At 49.9% G+C, this 19,985-nt stretch overlaps 1 protein-coding gene and 1 long non-coding RNA gene across 2 annotated transcripts in view; both read left to right on the forward strand.

The window, feature by feature from the left end:
- Positions 1–17,407, forward strand: part of ZHX3 (zinc fingers and homeoboxes 3) — a gene marked incomplete at its 3' end in the record, with an annotated part of 42,076 nt that extends 24,669 nt beyond the window's left edge. Inside the window, exon 3 of the mRNA XM_026042036.1 lies at positions 14,577–17,407. Within this exon, the coding sequence (XP_025897821.1) occupies positions 14,738–17,407 (2,670 nt within the window). The remainder of the gene's footprint in view (positions 1–14,576) is intronic.
- Positions 17,408–17,460: 53 nt separating this feature from the next.
- Positions 17,461–18,627, forward strand: LOC112949573. Its single transcript, XR_003249842.1, has 2 exons — positions 17,461–17,522; positions 18,473–18,627. It is a non-coding gene; the product is annotated as an uncharacterized LOC112949573 (long non-coding RNA).
- Positions 18,628–19,985: the final 1,358 nt, after the last annotated feature.

A 19,985-nucleotide genomic window follows, 5' to 3' on the forward strand; every position in this document is an offset into this window, starting at 1 on the left:
ATCTGAAATATTTCACTTTTGGCTCCTCGCTGCAGAGCTGGACTTGAGGCTTCTCGGCCTGCTCATGGGGTTGCACTTTGACTCCAGCAACSTCTTCTCTGGAGCTCCTGGAGACAGACACGTCCATAAAGCATTTCAGTCCTGATGGATTGCTCTTTCCAGCTGAAAACTTGTCCTCTGTGTCAGATAATTCCGAGTCTAGTCTCAACAAGTGCTTCCGGCCCCACTGCTAAGCCCAAGGAGCGACGGCTTACATGCTGTAGCAGAGGGACATGTGCCAGGAGTTGGACTGAGCTTAAAAATTTACCTTGTCTAGATGCACTTCTTGGTTTCTGTGAACAGGGCTGGGATTTGAACTGCTGACCTAGAAACGAAAGGCTCCATAATTCCATTACCAAGCCCCTGAGCCATCCAGACATCCTAATGCCGTTATGTGCAGACCGCCTGCTGACACAGCATAAACATTATTTTTACATAATATAAATTCCCCCTGTGCTGAATCTTCCTGAAGTTTAGTTTATCATGCTGTTTTCTTATGCTAAATAGAATTAATAATTTATGCTGGGCTTTTCACCCTGATGATGATGATGATGAATGTTTTAGACTGGTGTAATGAGACCCCTCCCCTCATTTCTTGCTGAAAAGAAAAAGAGTCTTTTGACTTCTGTTTCTATGAAGGTATAAACAAGCTATGATGCTTTTGATGGTGTAAATTGGGAATACTGTGATTATAAGTGGTACAGGTCAGCAGTCTGCAATAAAAACTTTTCGACTTTCCATTTAAGAGCTTGAGAAATTTAGATTCCTGAAAGGCAGCTTTTCTCCAAAGAGTTCTAGTAAAATAGATTCTAATGAAATGACAGATTTCAAATAGTCAACAAAAAGCATCATTTTGTTCCTTGGTCCTTCCCCTGGTAGGATGCTGTTAGTTTCCTGCTAGCCCTGCATCCAGTCTAGTCTAGTTTACACAATGGGAAGGATGGGATGATTTCAAGAGGTCAAAATGCAGCAGTCAGCTCTCCTTTATGCAGCATAGAGAAAAAAATCTGGCAAAAACTCTTTCCCCTTTTTCTCCTATCAATCCTTTTTATATCAACTGTCTGCATATCTTCTTTGGGCAAGTAAACCAGAGGTATTAGTAATCTCCAGTTTGGTGTTGTCACTGGGAGGGGCAAGAAGTCCTGAAACTTGCTTAACTACATGTTTTGTTTTCACTTTGGGATCCATTCATCTGGATTTTAAAAAGAAGAATTACTCAATGGACTTTTCAAATTGCACCAATAGCCAAAAGAATAAGAAGTTCTGTATCCACACAGCAAAAGTTTTGTAGGAAATGGGAAGTTGGTACTGACAGGAAGCTTTGCTTTGTGGTCAAGAATTGATAGAAACTCTTCACTCCAAGGTGGGATCGGATGTTCCCAGCTCTGTCTCCCATCTTTAATTCCATTGTGTTTCCATGATATCCATGGAAATTCCCCAAAATAGGACATTCAGAAGAAGGGCCGATAATGCAGCTGAGCAGCTTTCTTAATTCCACAAGTGGGGTTGTCCAAAGCTATTTGGCAAAATAAAATACGACCAGTCTTTCAGGAAAAAACAATTTGTGGGGATGAACCCAAAATTTCTACCCAGCTGCCGAGACCCTAAGAACTTGACCAAACTACAGCACGTGGCAAGGACCCCTGGCATGTCCCTGCCAAAGAAATACAATAGAAGGAAATAAAAAGAGATAAAATTTCTTTAAAATTTCTTTAAAAAGAAATAAAATTTCTTTTTATTTGTAGTTTGGCCATGTATATTTTTGAGACCTATAGCAAAGAGCAGAAGGTAGCTTCCATATTGCTTGGCAGTAATTGGGCAGTGTTTGCAATAATGACAGTAATTTTCTTGTTCRTATTTCCCAAATTAGCCTTGCAAGACCATGCTGAAATTTGACTTAAAGCTTTAAGTATTTGTCTCTGTTGGCGGTTGGAAATGTAGCATTAGCTCTTTACAGAAATAAAATTGTTCCTTATTGGAGCTAAATTGAATAATACGGTGGTGTTCATATCTTAATCTTCCAAATAGCACTCTTAAATTCACCACATTGGTGTCTGAAAAGCTTAAAAATAATAAACTCKATTGTATAGAGCTTTGAATACAAAGTGGAGGCTTAGTAATTGCTGGCAGTCATGGGGATACCCACCAGTAAATGGTAAGGTAGCAATTCTCCTAGCATGCTGTATTTTTGTTTTGTTTTCATGAAATTCCACATATTAAGGACTTCAGATCCACAAATTAATTAGTACATCCGTAATTTGAACTAAGGGTGGCAGGAAAGCTCAGTCCAAAGCAACAAAACCCTTTGCAGGGCCCGTCATAGCGTTTTAAAATCTCTCCCGTCTSCCCTGTGTATCTGCCACAAGCTGTTTCCATCCAGCAGCAATTCAGTAGCTTACGTGATGTTGGGGTTGGAGACTCATATTCCAGCCAGCCAGAAACACCCCCAGCTGATTTTCAGCAGAGAGCTGAAGTTCTGAAACCTTCAGCRTCTAATTTAGCCCCTGCCACCTGTAATGAGGTTGAAGATGATTCCAAAGCTTCCCTTGTCCATGGAAACTTAACGGTTTGGGTTTTTTAGTAGTATTATGAGTTGGTAAGTTGACTTCTTGGGGAAAACAGAGTTGAAGGGATAACATGGAAAGCAAGGATCCAGGTCTGGGGATTTTCCCTCAGAAGATGTCTGTAGTCCTGCTTTGCTGCCCTGCATCTCCGAGAATGAATTTTTAAACGTGGAGTTGCACAAGGCAGCGAGAGAAAAGGCCTCTTAGATCAGAAAGTGTGATTTAAAATGAAAGAGGAGGAGGGAAGAAGGAGATTTGTTTATCTAACAGTACTTGAAACCGATCTTAAATGTCTTCTGGGAGTAAGGAAATTCCTGAATTCCTTTAGCTTCCAGCAGTAAAGAACTGGGAGACTTTTAGCTCACAGCTGATCACTAGAAGATGATGAGTTTTCAGCTAAAAAAGATAACTGAATCTCCACTATGTGGATAATATATTCCAAGTGTCACTTGGAAAAGCCAGAGGGAGAGAGGAACTTGGACAAGCCAGGTTGGTATCACAAATAACCCTTGAACTTTGTTCTGTTTCTCTGCCTCTCATCAGAGTGGCCTGATGTGGTTTCACAGAAGCAATTTTGATCCCAAGGTCTCTATATCTTCCCCCTGAGATCTAGAATGAAATTCCAGATCCATTTTTTTTCCTTTTAATACCAATCCTAAATGAATTAGTGATTAATTCAAAGAAAGGCAGGGGCTTGTCCGTCATGCTCACTGTGGTCAGCTAAGGAGGGTTGGTGGTGGCAACTCTAACGTACAACGGGACTAGTTCCTGCCTCAGAGTGTGTATGCATGTGGTCATTCCTCTCCCTGGTTGTGGTTGCACGTGTTCCCTTGGTGGTATGTGCAGGTGTGGTTCATTGCTATGAGTATCTCTGTGTAACAAGTCTACGTATGTCCACCTGGGTTCATCTTACCTCTTTATGTGGATCACTGTTTCCAAGGAGCTGACATTTATTGACCAGCAGCACCAATGTGTGTCCCAGTGATCCCAGCTAGCAGGGACCTCGTTGGATCAGTGACCAGCAGACCTCAAGGTTACTTTGATGCTACTGGCCGAGGAGTGGGTGACTTGTCCTCCCTGCTGCTCTCCTCTGTGATTGAGCGGTGCAATGAGACAGACTTCTGGGCCTTAGCTTGTCCTCCAGGAACCTCAGCAATGGGTTTGGCTGATGGGGTACTCAGGTCTCTTAATGATCTGCATTTCTGTAGTGCAACAGGAATTGTTGGGAGGTGGACGCTCCTGGAAGTCTGTTCCTTACGTAGGTACTAAAAGGGAGCTGGACTTCTTTGGAAAACCGTGTTCCAGTTGAGGGAGTTGAAAACTTGCCAGTCTGACCATGTGCTTCCAAAGTTCCTGTGGTTCAGCGCTTTAGTCCAGGATATTGTCTATTTAAGGCAAAGGAGGAAAAACCCTGTGCCGCTCTTGCAGAGTAGGTATGTGAACGCATTAGGACCAAATGGTACTTCTAGAATTAGATTGTGTCCCGATTTTCCCTCTCCAGCTCTAAGTGGATGCAGCATTCTTCACTTACAGTCCCAACTGTTGTGTTGCATTGTTGTGTGGGGTTGAACATCTGCCCCTTCCAGCCACAAAAGTGGCTGTGTTCCAGAGACGGGTGGTTTCTTTCTATTCGGGGATCCTCAGAGGCCTGGAAAAGCTGAAGTATTGGGCATTACATACTGTCAACTGCTGCGGATCGCTTTGGCTCCCCTGCTTTCAACATCTGCAAGGCCCGAGATGGCCATCCCGTTCTGTCTGAGCCCCACGCACAGCACAGGATGATCCTGGCCCTGCCAGCTGCGACTKCCACTGCTGAACAGTGACAGGGCGGCAGCAGAGACCTGTCCATCCAACGCCAAAAACACCAAAGGTTGGAGTTTTGGACACTAAAGGTTGGAGGAGAGGCTTAAAGCAGATAGACTGACGTTCCTACCTTCCTATATGGTAACTGTCCCGCACTCTCACGACTTGCAAGCTCATTGCTCACAGCCAAATGGAAATGTAGCTTGAAGATGAAGGTGGCTGTGTCGGGGACACGGCGACGGTGCCCTGTCCCCCACCCCTTCCCCTTTGCAGTGGCCCTGATCTCACGGCCTTGCCCTATTCACGCACACGGCTTGGGTCTCTGCAGGAATACTCCAGGTTAGCAATGACTGGGGTGCTGGAGAGGGGTAAGGGACAAGGTCCCCGTCCCACACAGGTTTCTCCCCGTAATATTTTGCCCCCAGCACCGTGCTGGTGATTGCCTGGTGTTTGCTCAGCAAAAACCCTTTCAATATTCATTTGAATGGCAGGAGGGAAGAGTGCAGTAGCTCTTGAAATCAGCCTGGAGAGGAGAAGCAATAAGGCTGCCTTTTTCTTTTTACTGTCGCCACTTGAACTGTATCGAATGTATACTTCAAATGGATGAATGATTGCAGAGACCTTAGCCCATCCAGCAMGATTGCTCCTGCAGAGTGGGAATTATAGGGCCCGCATACTTGCCATCCTCATTCAAAAGCCTATRCTTCATTATATCTCTTTATACGTATTATTTTGGCTCAAAATGTCATTGCTCTTCTCCCCACCCATTTCCTTTACTGGCTGTGACATACAGGAACTACACCCATTGCTTGACTAGCCTCTGCTGACCTTTTGTAACTTGGCTCCAGACTCATTTTTGGGTCTTTTGCAAAACACTGTCAGAAGGGAAAAATCCTTTGTTAAAACACAGCCAACTCCTGCCTCAACGTGGAACAGTTTGTTCTGCTAAAAGAATGAGCCAGTTCAGTGAGCAGAAAAACATTGCCATAAACCAGGGGATTCAATAAGCTGCAAAAGCCATCGGCTGCAGTCAAGGTCTAAAAAGGACGATTCCGAAGCAGGATCCATGGGGGAGAAAATCCCACATTTCTGACCTGCCAACCCTGTTTCGTTGCTTTCAGCTCAAGTATTTTGCAGTTGTCTCTTTGGTTAGAGCAACTGTAAGGGGGGAAATGGGAGCTGCCAGAATGCAGCACAGCTTTCGAAGCTAACATATTGCAAAAGGGCACGATGGATGAAGTAATCCAAAAACGCTCAGCTGGGAAGGGGGTACAGCACTGTAATAGACTTCAGTCTGTGCTGCAGATGATCAGCTTTGGTGTCTGGTACTCTTGAATAGCTTCCCACCCATGGCCCACATCTTCTTTTAAAACTCTGGGCCTTGGAGTTCTTTACTCCACACTCCAATTTCCTTGGATTTGCTGCGGGTCTTTCCCACATGTGGCTGCTCAGTAGCTGGGAGCAGCCTCCCTTCCGCAAGGTTTTTCTTCACTGCACAAGAAAATTGGATGCTTAGAAAAATTCGTGACCTTGTAGCTTGGTTTTGTTTCTGTGGTTCCCTAGTGAGGTCATTTCATTACTGGTATTAAAGCTGATGCTGGTTATCATCTTTTAGCAGTAAGTATTGCAATAGCACCTGAAGCTGCACTTCCTAAATTTGGGACAAGGACTCCACATAGGGTCTCACATCTGGCAGCTGTGAAGCTCCAAAACTGCTCCAGAAACACAGGTTAAGCAGCTTCCAACTAAAGGACTCTCCTTGGTGCTGGCCAGTCTGCAGTTGTGCCGAGAACCTGATTTTCTTGCAGGCTTTGGGTGGTCTCTGTTGCCACAGACAGAAACTTAACATAGACCAAGGTCTAACTCTGCTTTGTCATTTTCCTTTGGGAGCTGGAAATCTCGACCCTGGGCCCTTCCTGATAGTTCTCGGCTTGCAGCCAGCTTAGTGACTCCAGAGAGTAAAAATACAAAGCAGGATATTTGAAGTGTAATCTATTGCTTTTCATGTGAATCCCAAAGACCTGAATCTGGCAGAGCTGCTCTCTCCTACCTAAGTGGGGATGTTCCATATTAAGCTCTAAGCCTGGAATTGCAAGACACTTTGCAAGCTTCAGTAAAATACTTGACCTATGCATGGCCATTTCGATTCAGTGATTAAGCAAGAATCCCAACTAGATCCACCTGAAAAGAGAGGTGAAAGGAAACCAAATAGGGAGAGCACAAGGGGCTGAAATCAGAGCCCCTGGGCATGTACAAACATGACTGATGATACCGTTGTGTCCTGTCCCAGCCCAGACCCACTCAGTGCTACTCACCACCTGGGTCTCTAGGTGAGATGGAAGCCCGGATGGATGCTGATGAGCTGAGGGACTTCTTCAAGGTTCGTTAATGCCGTCTGGTGTCCTCTGCTGGCAGCGTTAATCTCCAAGCTGGCTCTGTAGAGAGATGATTATCTGTCTGCAGGACCTTTTCTTTCTGGGGGAGTGCCAGGAATGTTTTGCCACACGGGCAAAATGTGGGGATTGAAGCAGTGCAAGGAGGTGGGTCCCGCGAACAAGGCAACCGGGAGTCTTGCTGATGTGCTGTAACTCACAGCAAATCTGCAATAAAGCCCATATGGTCAAAGATATTTATATTTTGGGGGGAGTCGAAGGTACCGTTGCACCGCGTTTATTTTGCACTCCATCAAACGAATGAGGGCAGAGGGGAAGGAGTGAGAGAATTAATGTGAGCAATGTTCAAACAGAAGCAGGCAAAGCTCCGAGGGATGATCAGTGGTTTTGTTTTGATGTGTGCTGGGCTTTTTTATTCCTGACGTCCTATTGAAACATAGCACAYAGGCCTGTCTCTAAGGGGGGCACATTGCCAATAGTCTAAAGGTTATATTATCCTAGTGACCTATTTTTATACTCTAATCGCGGGCTGTCTCAGCCACCCCTTTCTGGCCTTCCATCTCGCTTCGTTTTGTGCTCATCTGAAATAAAAGCAGAGATAATTACGATTAGTCCCCGAGTGCTAATAGCGAGAGCCAGCCGCTGCCCAGGTAATGAAGACAAGGGAAATTGCTGATGCTTTGGAAGCGCGAGACCCATCCAAAAAACCAGCTCCTGAATTAGTGATGGCTTGAAGGAGGTTGATGAAAAATCATTCAGTGGGGTAAAAGGGAGAAATCTTTTCTTAAAGGCACATTTTAAATGCAGAAGTATGCCAGTATGTAGAAGAGCACAAATTGTAATGAATAGCATTGTTTAGGCTAAAGGAAAACGATGCTTTTCTGCCTTAGGCCTGCCAAGTAAAGGAGGATGAATACGACTGTTCAACCAACCAGCTCCCCTTGCCTTTAAACTGTACGTGTTTTCAAAGCCAGGCTTAATCTACAAATCAGCCTGAACTGCAGGCATAAAGAGAAATTGTTCCTTAGCACAAATGTTGACTATGCGATGCTGCCTGGGGATGGAAACTGCTGAAATTCGTGTGAGGGTTTGTACATCTGCACCGTGCAAAATAATAAAGCATGGAGAGGCTTTTCTTGCCAGCACGGCTTGTCTTGGGCTGCTGGTGTTTTATAGCTGGTTCTTCTTTTTTGGTTCTTCTGAGGGCACCTGAATTTGGGGTGTTAAGCGCAGGAGGGATCCTGCAGGCCCTTTGGAGGTGAAACCCCAAAGAATTGAACGTGGCCTTGCTCGAGGGTACGGAGCAAGCTCTGCGTGGAGGATCTAAGCAGCTCCCCTTGGTTTTGGGCTGCTCCGYGTGCCCGGAGAGGGAGTGCAGAGCTCAGCAAGGCCCGTGCCCACCTCGCCACATCCCGCCTGTTCTTCCCTGTTGCGGGGTGGTGCCGGCGCAGCTGGAGGGGCCCTCTGCACCCGGGGGATTTGCTCTGCAGAGCTGGGCTGCACGCTCTGACCTTGGGCGTCTGTCCCGAGCGCTGGGAAAGCAGCAGGGAAGGTCTTGGCCGCATCTTCGGAGCGTGTCCAGCTGTCCCCAGAAACGAGGGATGATGGTTGTCCCCTTGCTGCCGGGGGACTTTGTTCTCGAGGTGCTGTGGTGATGCTCCTCGTGCCTTTCCCAGGCATTTTGCAGCACGTCTGCTGGTGCATGCGATCAAAGTCGGGCTCTCCATGGCCAAGGAGAAACCCAGGGTTCAGGTGACCAGTGGAATAGACCCCCACACCTCTCCATTCRGGTCTGCAAATGCCACGAGCCCCCAGCACCCCCTCTCCTGCTAGCCCAACACGTGCATGGTTGGCAATAAGCCGGATRATTCATGTAATGGGTGCACTCCTACCCGCGCGCTCCTGAAGGGACTCCCAATGCAAAGCAAATGTTAATGACTAACCAAGGAGTCCGAGTGCTGGGCAGCCACCACGTGGGTGCCTGCACTCCATGCCCCTCGATCCATGGGTTTCCAGCACTCCCAAGTGCCCAGGTAAATAAACCCAGTCCCGTTTTGCTGAGCAGAGATGTGCAGAGCAGGCTGGTAACCCACTTAAGAGCCAGGTGAGACTTCTCTCTCATTTTAGGACCACAAACACAACAAACCCCCCAATTCTGACACCACCAAGAACCCTGACTCTTTACTACTGACCACAGGCACCTTTATTTGCTGCCCTTTATTTGCCTAGGACTGATAGAGAGTGGCAAAATCACCTGTGGGCTCCTCAGAGAAAGCAGCTGGTCTCACAGGCCTTGCAGGAGGTAGAGAAAAGGGAAGCAAAAAGTCTCAAATGGCCACTTGCTTCCTCCTCTCATTTATTTTCCCCCCATATTATGATATCAACTGGGGCCTGCAGAGGTTCAGTTTAAAAACAAACTGCTATTATTTGAAGTGCCAATATTGTGCTTGGCTTTGCATGAGACAAAAACATCAACTTTGTCCCTGACCTGGGGAGTGCGTCTGCCTGCCTAGCAGGCTCGGAAAACTGTTGAGAAAACTGTTATTTTACTTCTATTTTGGTGTGGGGATTTCTCTRTTTTTTATTTTTACTTGCATTTACCCTTCAGCAGAGCTGCACCAAAGGCTCGCGTCCGAATTGTGGTACCTGACCCTGCTCCAATGCTAGTGCAGAGGCTTTGAGCTCGCGGGAGAGCTGCCGGAGCCAGGGGGTGAAGTCGGTTCGGGGCACAGAACCGTGCCCCTCTCGTGGTCCCTGTTGCAGGGGGACGAGGTGGGAGCTGCCCTTATTCCGGGGCACCGGGTGACACTGCACGGAGCGGCTTCGGTTGTTGTTTCGCTTTGCGAAAGGTCACAAAATTAATCTTCTAACTGGGGACCTTGGCACCGTGCAGAATGAGTGTTTTGCATTAACAACCTAACTCATTAATTCACTGAAACATTTAAAACCAAACCAGTTACATCCAGCCAAGCTGGAAAAAGCTGAAAGTTCATACTCAGCAGTGCGGGTTTCGAAACCTCCCTTTGTTAATCTCTGCAGAAGTGAATTTTCTGCAATTGTTAAGCTCGCTTTGACCACTCTGGCGGCATCGTTTTCCTGCAAGGGGACAGACCCAGCGTTGCAGCCCATTAGCAGAGCGCACCTGAGCCCGGAGGGCTGCGGAGGAAGGAAGGTTGGTACGGAAAGAGTGGCCAGAGGGAATGTTTGAAGCCRCGTTTGAGTTTTAGGGGCCATCTTGGACCAAAACGCGACGCTGTTTTCCATAGCTCAGCAGCTGGGATTTGATGGYTTCTCTCTGCCTCCCCTGTCACCTTGTTCTGAACCGCAGGGCTGGTTTAAACCGTGGGCTCAGCACATTCATGCTGCTCGTTCTGCGGGTGTTTAAGCTGGGCTGGCTGGATGCGGGGCCTTGGTGGCCTCATCGGGGCGCGTTTGCTGTCCCCGCTGCTCTGGTGTGACAGTCCTTGGGAACCTGCTTGACAGCAACCAACGTGGTTGTCCCCATGGGRCAGCCCCATGGAGAGCTGCAGAAAGCGGCAGTAGCTGCAGCAGGTGCCTCCAACGGGGCTTCATTTGTCTTACCTTGGTGTTTAGGAGCTGTGAGGAGAACCTTTCAGGGATGGGGACCCCAAGYACCCGAAATGGTCGGTCTGGGTTGTCCCTGCTGTCCCGCTGCCCCCCTGTGCCGTGGCGCACGCGGTACCGCAGCGGGTCCAACACCCAACGCGGTTGTGTCTGTCCTGCGACCCAAGAGGCGTCTGTCGGTTCCGGAGAGGGTCGTTCTGAAATAAAGCCTGTTTCCAGCCGGGTGCTGGGGTAGGATCAAACAACACGATAGACCTGGGCCAAAATGCCCATGGGGCTGCTCCTCCTGCAGTCATTAGGCTCCCCGTTGGGCCCAAGCAGCTTGATCCTGCTTTAAGGCCCTTTTCCTTCGAATTTCCAGTGGCAGGTTTAAGCACACAGGTAATTGCAGAGCGGCGGCTTCTGCTGCAGTTTTATTTCACTGCAGATTTAGCAGCTGTGGATTAAACAGGAGCCATCAATTTGTGCGTAATTCCATGGTTTTCCTGGCTGCCAGGCAGGCGTCTGTCCTTCAGCTGTGGGTCCCTTGCGCTGGTCAGTCCCAGGGTAAATCCTGTGCTCCAGGACCGTAAATCCTGTGCTCAACATGACCRTATAAATTGCTTTTAAGCCCTTACCATGGTGGTATAGGGGGCTGATTTTTAATTGCATGCTCCTTCTGCCCTTCAATTAACCCATCCATTAAGGCAGCCTTGCTTCTTCTAACAACAGCAAAAAGGGGCGAATTACACGTTGTTACATATTAGCAGTGCATTAAAGTATTAGTGCATTCCAGGAGGTGAGCGGTGAATAAAACATGCTCGTAACATGCAGTTATGTAACTGTTCCGTGGAAATGCAGTGGACAAACAGTACACTTGATTAATTTTTTTTTTTTCTCCAGTAAATTGACACAGTGATTCATTTGCAGCTAAACTGGCAATCTGTGTTTTTAGGTGGCATTAATAGTGGGTCCCCAGCAGGGGAGCTGTGCTGGCTTTGGTGGCATTTTTAGCAAAATTGGTGGGGAAAAGCACCGAGCTTGATGCAAACGGGTCAGGAAATGCGACGTGGAGCCTTTGGAGCCTCTGTAAGTGGGTCAGGCCATTCGGATAGACCCGAGGCAGCCCTGGCTRCAAACAGCACAACGGGGGTCTCTGCGAATCTCCATTGCTCTGCCTCAAATTCACTCAGTTGACAGATAAAAATCGTGGGGTTTGATACCTGGGGACCATCCAGCCGGGACTTGAGCTGTCTCCAGCATGGAGCTTCTGGAGCCGGATCTCTATCAATAGCTCTGCTGGAAAGGCAACTCTTGCAGAGGGCCCAGCGGTGCCTCCCCGACCTGTTTCAGAGCTGCCAAAGGAAATCCAAGAAGTATCCGTGAAAGCTCCAGGCTGCAGAGGGGTGAATGTAATTCCACAGACCTCCATGCAGCAGCAGAACCCACTTTTCCTCTTCCTTCCATGCCACGGGCCTCCTTTCGGCTTGTAGAGCTCTATTTTTCAGCCTTATTGTTTTTTTTCCTAATTGATTGGGCCTGGAAAGGTCATCGCCCCCTGCCAGATTGTGTAATATTTAACTTCGAAGCAAAAAATGAGAGTCTCGGGATTGGGGGCGAACGGATGCAGCTCCCTCCTGAATAGCGAAGCCCTTTCATAGCCACCCAAATATTCTGCTTGCTCATGGTGGTGAATAACTCTCTGGTGCTCTGCACATGGAAAGACTAACCACAAAAAGGTGGGAGAAGGRCGGCATAAAGCAGGTATTGAGAGCATCAAGTTCACACCGTCTAATCCAGATGGCAGCAGCAATACTTCCTTATTTATTGATTTTTTTAACTTAAAATGTCTAGCTTTTCATGCAGCTTCAGCATAGCAAACAGTCCTTTCCGATGCCAAGTTCAATGATGACTAACACTATTTACAGGACTATTTTGTAATCTCAGATCAGCCCACGTTAACGGGAAGTTACGTTTTCCCATCAGTCTATTAAACCGTGCCTGAAAGTTGCTGAGGCTGGAATTGGCCATCCCGGCTCTGCTATTTTAAAGCTCCTTTCTTTTTCCGGAACAATTTCTTTTATTAATTTCTCATGAATTTCTAGTTAATTTTCTATTGGTCAGATGTGCTTCCTCAGTTTGATTTTTGCATCTTTCATTCTTTTTGAAAGAAAAAAGAAAAAAAAAAAAGAGAAAAAAGCAGATATTGCAAAAGCCCTACCAGGTTATTTGTCTAATCTGCACTTTTTTATGCATGAGATCAGCTCAGAAGATCTGACATAAGAAACCTATTGGTGCACAACTGCTTTAACTGATAGGAGTTACCTCTGTGGGTTGTCTAGTAGGATGGTAAGTTTTTTATATTTCTTTATATATATATTTTTTTTAGCTCAGGTTTTTATTAGCAATTTTATAAAGCTCCATCTCTGTTACTATTAAATCCCAGGAAAGTCTGGCGCAGAACGTTTGTAATATGAATGAGCGTGTCCATATGCTTCCAAGTGACCCTGCAGCCTGGAAAAATTACAATTTCATCCATGTGTTTAAAAGAAAGAAAAAAAAAAAAAAAGAAGGTTTCCTGTAAATGTTGACAGAAGGGGTTAAGGCAGAGATGTTTCTCTGTGGGATTTGTTGCCTTCCCTGTCACCAGGACCTATTTGGGCAAGTGGCTCCTGGTGCCAGCTACAACAGACAGTTTTAGCGCCCTCGGGTCACGATCTCAGGCCTGGGGCATCCGCGGTGCAGATTGCAAACCTGCAGCGAGCCAGAAACGGGGTTTTGGCTGAAGCCCCAGCCAGCCCCAGCCTTYGCAGGCTGCAGCAGTTCAGCTTGAGAGTAAAACTGGAGCCTTTCTAAAGGCCTTTTTCCCCTTGTTTTCTTTTCATGCAGCAGATCTCCGGTCACCTCAAGGCCAGAAAAAAATGCACTTGTGTTGGAGGGAAATGTCACTTTCTCAGGAATAGCCACACCTGCCTAATTGTGGGAATATTGACAGTCCCAAGTGTTGCAGGATTGGGAAGGCTGGAGAAGCTGCGATAAGCGGGTGCTGCTGGATGGTACTTGGCACTGGGGCCCTACCTTTGCACGCAAGTCTAGGCAAAAAAACTCAACTGATACTATTAAAACAATAACAAAATGTGTATGTGGTAATCTCAATAATGATTTGCTTGAGCAAGGATGGCCAAAATACATAGCTGCAACAGCAGCCGTGGTGCTCTCTCCAGATGTGCCTGCCTGCGAAGGCCCTTGGCACGGGCACGGCCCTCGGAGCTGGCATGGAACTTGGAAAACGCCGATTCTGAAGAAATCGAAACATTCTGCGGGAACACGTTGATTTTGGTCAGGTTTTCTGATGGAAAGCGGGCAGGTTTCCCAGGGCGGCCYTGCCTGGCGCTGCTTCCGCGCGCCGGCCGCGAGACGCCGAGCGCGGAGCCGGGAGCTCGGGCACGCAGGGAGCCCGGGCGGCTCCGCTGCACCATAACCTGACTCGTCAGGGAAGCCGGGGGGCAATTACCAGCATTTTTCCTCCTGAAATGAGGATTTGGATGTCTGAGCAGAGCAGCTGTAGCCCTGAGGGTGAACATGAGCTCCTGTGGTCCAAGGTTTCGCCGTAGAGACAGGGACCCCGTATCCGTGGTGCAGGCTCTAAAGGAGGCACTGCACAGTTGCAGCGTGGAAGAAAATTGCTCTTCTTTGGGCCACTTAATTGCAAGTGAATCCCAGGAGCAGATGAGGATTGTGGTGCATATAATACACCAGAAATACCCAGCGTTCATTTGAAAGCAGTTGCATTTGGAGGGGAAAAGAGCTCTTATATCTGCCTCACATCAAATGCTGGTTGTGCCTAGAACTGGCGGCTTAGAGGTTTTGGTGGAAAAGGCTCAAGTTATGGGGAGGGAAAGAAAATGGGGGGCAGAACAGGAGGCACCTGGGAGGGAAGTTCTGCAGTCAGCTTCTCCTTGGGAAATCTGCTCTGCTGCCAGATCACAGTTTGGCATGGCCTGGTTTTGTGTTTAGGTTTTTAGGTTTAGGTTTTAAACAGATAATTCCCTGATTGTACCTACAAAAATATAGTTAAATCGAAGGTCAAGTTAAAATTTTCCAGTGTAACAGGCTGAAAATGATTTATTGAGTGCAACAGTTAAATACCAGGACAGTTGTGCTATGCCTAGTGCCTGGGGAACTAACCCTTCCTCTCTCYCCTTGTCCTCAGGTTCAGTGGCAAATATGAACATTTGTCAACATTTGACAAGAACTCCTTGGGACACCATGAATTTGCTGCAATCTGGACCACAGAGCATTTGCAATAGCACTTTTAAATTCTAATTTAATTTAAATTAAAAATTATAAGAGTCATCCGGATTAACTGCAGTCATGGCTAGCAAAAGAAAATCCACGACTCCCTGCATGATACCAGTAAAAACGCTGGTGCTTCAGGAGCCCGAACTGGATGCTGTARAAAATGATCATAAAGGAACTCAACAGGACGTTCCTCCTGAAGTGCCTGCACCTAGTGATGCTGGTGCAAGCAACACTAGTAACAGAGCGTTATCTAACGGGCACCGTGGTATTGCTGATGGCGACACTTACGTGTGCAAGGACTGTAACTTTGGATCTCAAGATGTTCACTCTTTCATTGGGCACCTGGACTCTGAGCACTTAGATTTTAGCCAAGATCCGGTGTTTGCGTGCGTTGCGTGCAGCTTTCTGGCAAAAAGCCATGAGGGGCTCTCGCACCACAACGCAGAGGCCCATGCTGGCGAGACCAGCTTCACGTGGAGCGTGGCCAAGAAGGATAATCAAACCACCGTGGAGCAGAGTCTCTGCGAGGCCGCCGGCAGCCACGAGCCTCCCGCGGAGCTCCCCGAGGAAGCGGCAGACGGTCAGTCCGAAATTATCATCACCAAAACCCCCATCATGAAGATAATGAAAGGCAAACCCGAGGCCAAGAAAATCCACACGCTCAAAGAGAACCTACCGAGTCAGCCGAGCGGCGAGTTGGAGGCGAAAGACGCAGAGCATTCGTTCCCCAACGGGTCCGTCCCGGCGAGCCAGCCCCCCGCGAGCTCAACCAAGTCGTCCCACGTGGCCAACGGCTCCCTCATAGGAAACGTGCCCATTTTGCAGGCGGGTGTTGCCCACCTCGTTTCCCTGCCGCAGCAGCCACCACTGCACCAGCAGCTGCCCACGTCCAAATCCCTTCCCAAGGTGATGATTCCCTTGAGCAGCATCCCAACGTACAACGCGGCCATGGACTCTAACAGCTTCCTGAAAAACTCCTTCCACAAGTTCCCTTACCCCACCAAAGCCGAGCTCTGCTACTTGACAGTGGTGACAAAATACCCAGAGGAGCAGCTGAAGATCTGGTTCACRGCGCAGAGGTTGAAGCAAGGCATCAGCTGGTCCCCAGAAGAGATAGAAGACGCCAGGAAAAAGATGTTTAACACGGTTATCCAGTCCGTGCCCCAACCCACAATCACGGTTTTGAACACACCGCTAGTTGCAAACCCCGGCAATGTCCCACACCTCATTCAGGCCACTTTGCCCGGCCACGTGGTCGGGCAGCCCGAAGGAACGGGGGGCCTGCTCGTTACACAGCCCGTGGTGACCAACGGGTTGAAAGGAAGCGGCTCCTCCTTCACGCTAGCGGTGACCTCGGCTGCCAAGGCCCAGCCCGCGGCGCCGCACGGCACCGTGAGCTCCGGTAACGCGTCCACGGTGAAGGTGGTCAACAGCGCCCAGGCCCTGCTCACCGCGTGTCCGGCCATATCCTCGCAGGCCTTCCTGGACCCCAACGTGTACAAGAACAAGAAGTCCCATGAGCAGCTGTCCGCACTGAAAGGCAGCTTCTACAGAAACCAGTTCCCTGGGCAGGCCGAGGTCGAGCGGCTGTCAAAAATCACCGGCCTTTCCGTGAAGGAGATTCGGAAGTGGTTTAGCGACAGGAGGTACCATTACAGGAACGTGAAGGGCGGCCGAGGCGCGTTTGCCGGGGATCCCCTGGATTCCCTGCCCGAGATGCCCTTTGATGTGCCCCCCAAGGGTGCCGAGCTAGCGTCCACCACGGCAGCAACGCCCGTCACACATCACCAAACGAGGCGACAAGCCTGGCATCAGACGCCTGACTTCACGCCCACCAAGTACAAGGAGCGAGCGCCCGAGCAGCTGAAGGCTCTGGAGAGCAGTTTTGCACAGAACCCTCTTCCTCCAGATGAGGAGGTCAATCGCCTGCGSGGTGAGACCAAAATGACACGCCGAGAAATCGATAGCTGGTTCTCTGAAAGGAGGAAAAAACAAGTGGCRGAAGAAAACAAGAAGGTGGAGGAAGCAGTTCAGCAGGAGGAGGAAGAGGCTGAAAATGGCTGCGGGGAGGAAGACTCTTCCGATGACCTGAGGGCCTCAAGTGAGAACGGCTCCGGGGATGCCTCTAGCAACAACCCAAATTCAGAGGAGCGCAAAGTGAGTCCCATCAAAATCAACCTGAAGAACCTCCGAGTGACTGAGGCCAACGGCAAGGGCGAAGTCCCGGGGATCAGCGCAAGCGAGAAGGGGGACGGCAGCCCCAGCCGGCCCCCGACCCCCCCAAAAACCAAGCTGAACTTCAAGAAGACCGCCCAGCAGCGGCACTTGCTCAAACAAATGTTCGTGCAGACGCAGCGGCCGACCAACCAGGAGTACGACGCTATCGTGTCGCAGACGGGCCTGCCGCGGGCGGAGGTGATCCGCTGGTTCGGAGACAGCCGCTATGGCTACAAGAACGGGCAGCTGAAGTGGTACGAGAACTACCGGCGGGGGATTTTCCCCCCGGGCGTGGTGGAAGTCAGCGCCGCCGGCAGGGAGGTCTTGGAGGACTATTTCAGGCAGCACAAGGCGCTGCGGGAGGACGACCTGGCGGGGCTGTGTGAGCGCGCGCAGCTCGGCGCCCCGCACGTGCGGCTCTGGCTGGCGGCGCGGGCCGACGAGGAGGCCCGCGGCTCGAGCGAGGCGGGCGGCGAGGATGGGCAGCCCGGCACGGGCGACCAAGCGGGGAGCCAGAACGGGCCGCGTGGCGCCTGCCCGGAGGCGGCCGAGAAGGGCGAGGCGGCGGAGGCGGGCGGCGCGGAGGCCGGCACGGAGGCCGATGTGGAGGCGCGCGGCCAGCCGCCCGTGCGGCCGCTCGGTAAGCTGCTCCCCTGCCCTGCCCCGCGCAGCTCACGCCTTGTCCCTAGGGCTGGGGCACGCGTAGACACCGGCGAGGCACCGAGCACCGCGCGGTTGGCAAACTGAGGCTTTAGGGAAGGGTCTGGCAGGGCTCCTGCTCGCTTGGGATTGCCCTGGAGAAGCAGCAGGAATTGCTCCAGGAAGGGGGATTGGGGAGGGAGGAGAGGGACGGGCCGGATGCCACTGCCCCTCCATCCCAGCCCGCCCCATAAGGMGCCATTGGCAAAGCTCTCCTTGAAACCCGGCTGTTACATCCCGCATGCCCTGCTGCTGCCCAGGGCCAGGCTCGAATGGAGCCTGCCGCGACGGAGAGGACATGGAGGGCTGGACTGGCGCCTGCAGCCGCCGGCCCTGCCCCTGCTCCCGGACTCGCCCTTGAGCAGCCTGTGTGTGGGGAGGAGAGGTGGTTTCCAACCCTCCGCGGGCTCTTCRGCAGTGCAGCTGGGGGCTGTTTGCTCCCTGGCCGGGCTCCCAGGGCATGGRGAAGGCCAAGCACGGCCATATCCCTGTCCCGCCGCACGCCCTCCTGCTCGGAGCCTCCCACACACCCCTGCCCTGGGCACAGGCCTGGCCTTCAAGCACTTACCTCCAAATCCTTGGTTCTTTCCCTCCTCTGATTCAATGGAGATGGAGAGCAAGCTCACATAGGGCTGCATCATTACTGCAACTGGAAGCTGCATCAGGCACCATCCTGYACCTGCTGGGAAGCAGGAGGAGGACAGGACTATCCTGCCACCTCCATGGGTTGCARGCACAGGCTGGTGCAGAGGGAAAGTCCCCTCCTGAAGGCAGCTGCAGCTGCTGATTGTGCCTTCCACGAGCTCCACCTGCATCCCGCTGCCGCAGCCCGCACCTGGCTGGTGCTCAGGTGCCTGCAGGATCCCCCTGACACATGTGTTTCCCTTCCAGAAACAGACTGAACGCCAATTGCCTGCCCTGGAGGAGCTGCTCTTACCCTCGAGGAGACAGTTTTGCTCTTTTAGGAAGTCCCTGGGCCGGCCTGACGTGCGCCTCAGGAGCAGGACGTGGTGTTGAAGCGCTGCCGTGAACGGGACCTTTGAGCAGAGCGCGGGGCGCGCGAGCGCCGGGCGCAGCGCAGGGCTCTGCGCAGCCCGGCCGAGCAGGGGGCTGCGAGCGGGCCGAGGTGGGCGCTCAGAGCCCCCAAAATCCCATTTCTCGAGTGCTTTCTGGTGGACAGACTCTCAGATTTCATATTCATATACCGATGCCTACAGCTGCCTATACAAGCATAATGAATCTCCGACCTCGTGTTAACGAGGTTGTTGCTTTAGATATGGACTATCATGGCACAATACTTCTTTTTGTTGTTGTTTTCTCATCTGTCCATAAGGTGTTTGTTCTCTAAAGGTTGGCATGGCTGCATAAGTGCTCTCTCGATCCCTTTGGTCCTTAAGTGCTGATAGGGAGGGGGTTTGTGTGAGTGCACCTGCGTGCACTTGTGTGAGTCTGTGGGGATTAGGAAAGGTATCTAAGAAAACTGCCAATCTTGCATTATAGTGGAAAGGTTTGTGAGGTTTCATCCCTAGGGATGAGGTCACATTTAGCATTGCATACCCTCCAGAAAGCAGCAGAAACCCAGACAGGGTTTGTTTCTCCTTTGCCCCTTGCTGGCTACAGTACTTTTTCCTCCTCTGCTCTGGAGCCTCGCTGTAGCAGGCTGTTAAATCTCCAAGTCTCCCTTTAATCACTGAGAACTAGCACATAATAATTTTTCCATCCTGACCTGGAATCCTTTTCATTGTTTGGAGGGAACAAGCTGTTCTTCGGAGAACAAATGTGGAGAAGACGCCGTGTTGCTGCTAAGGGCTGGAGCCATTGTTGTCTCCAAGGGATCTGCTCCTCAGGCAGCTCTTCTGCACTCAGGAAGTTTGCCTGTTACAGCCCTGCGCGACAGATCCTGCTGCAGCCGTGCTGGTAGCTCCAGGAATTTGCTCCAGTCTTTTTCTTCAGGCCATCTACAGGAGTTCTGGCTTCACGTGAAARAACAAAATAAATTTCCCAGTTGCTTTTCAGTTACCTGCTTCTTAGTATCTACACCTTCTTAACGTGCCCGTGTTGTCTTGGGTGGTTGCTGTCCACTTGAAGATGTCTTCATATATATATTATATATATATTCCTTTCTAATAGAAGCCAAGATCTGGAAGGGAACTCTTGAGTCCAACCAAACACAGTGTCAGACTATCCTGTCATAAACTAATCAACCCCCCTGCTCAAAATTGGTTCCATGTCTTGCCTTCACTTTTGCTCTCGGAAGGCTATTCTAGAACTTCACTGCCTTTGAATGGTTAGGAACTTTATTTAAATTTCTAGTTTGAATTAATTCGTGGCCGGTTCATTCCTGGTTTGTTTTCAAGCCAACATTGTCCTTCAACTTAAATAGTTTTTGGTGTTTATCCACTGA

The sequence above is a fragment of the Nothoprocta perdicaria genome, unplaced genomic scaffold, assembly GCF_003342845.1.
Source record: "Nothoprocta perdicaria isolate Ctin4 unplaced genomic scaffold, notPer1 scaffold_3, whole genome shotgun sequence".
Classification (NCBI taxonomy): Eukaryota; Metazoa; Chordata; class Aves; order Tinamiformes; family Tinamidae; genus Nothoprocta; species Nothoprocta perdicaria.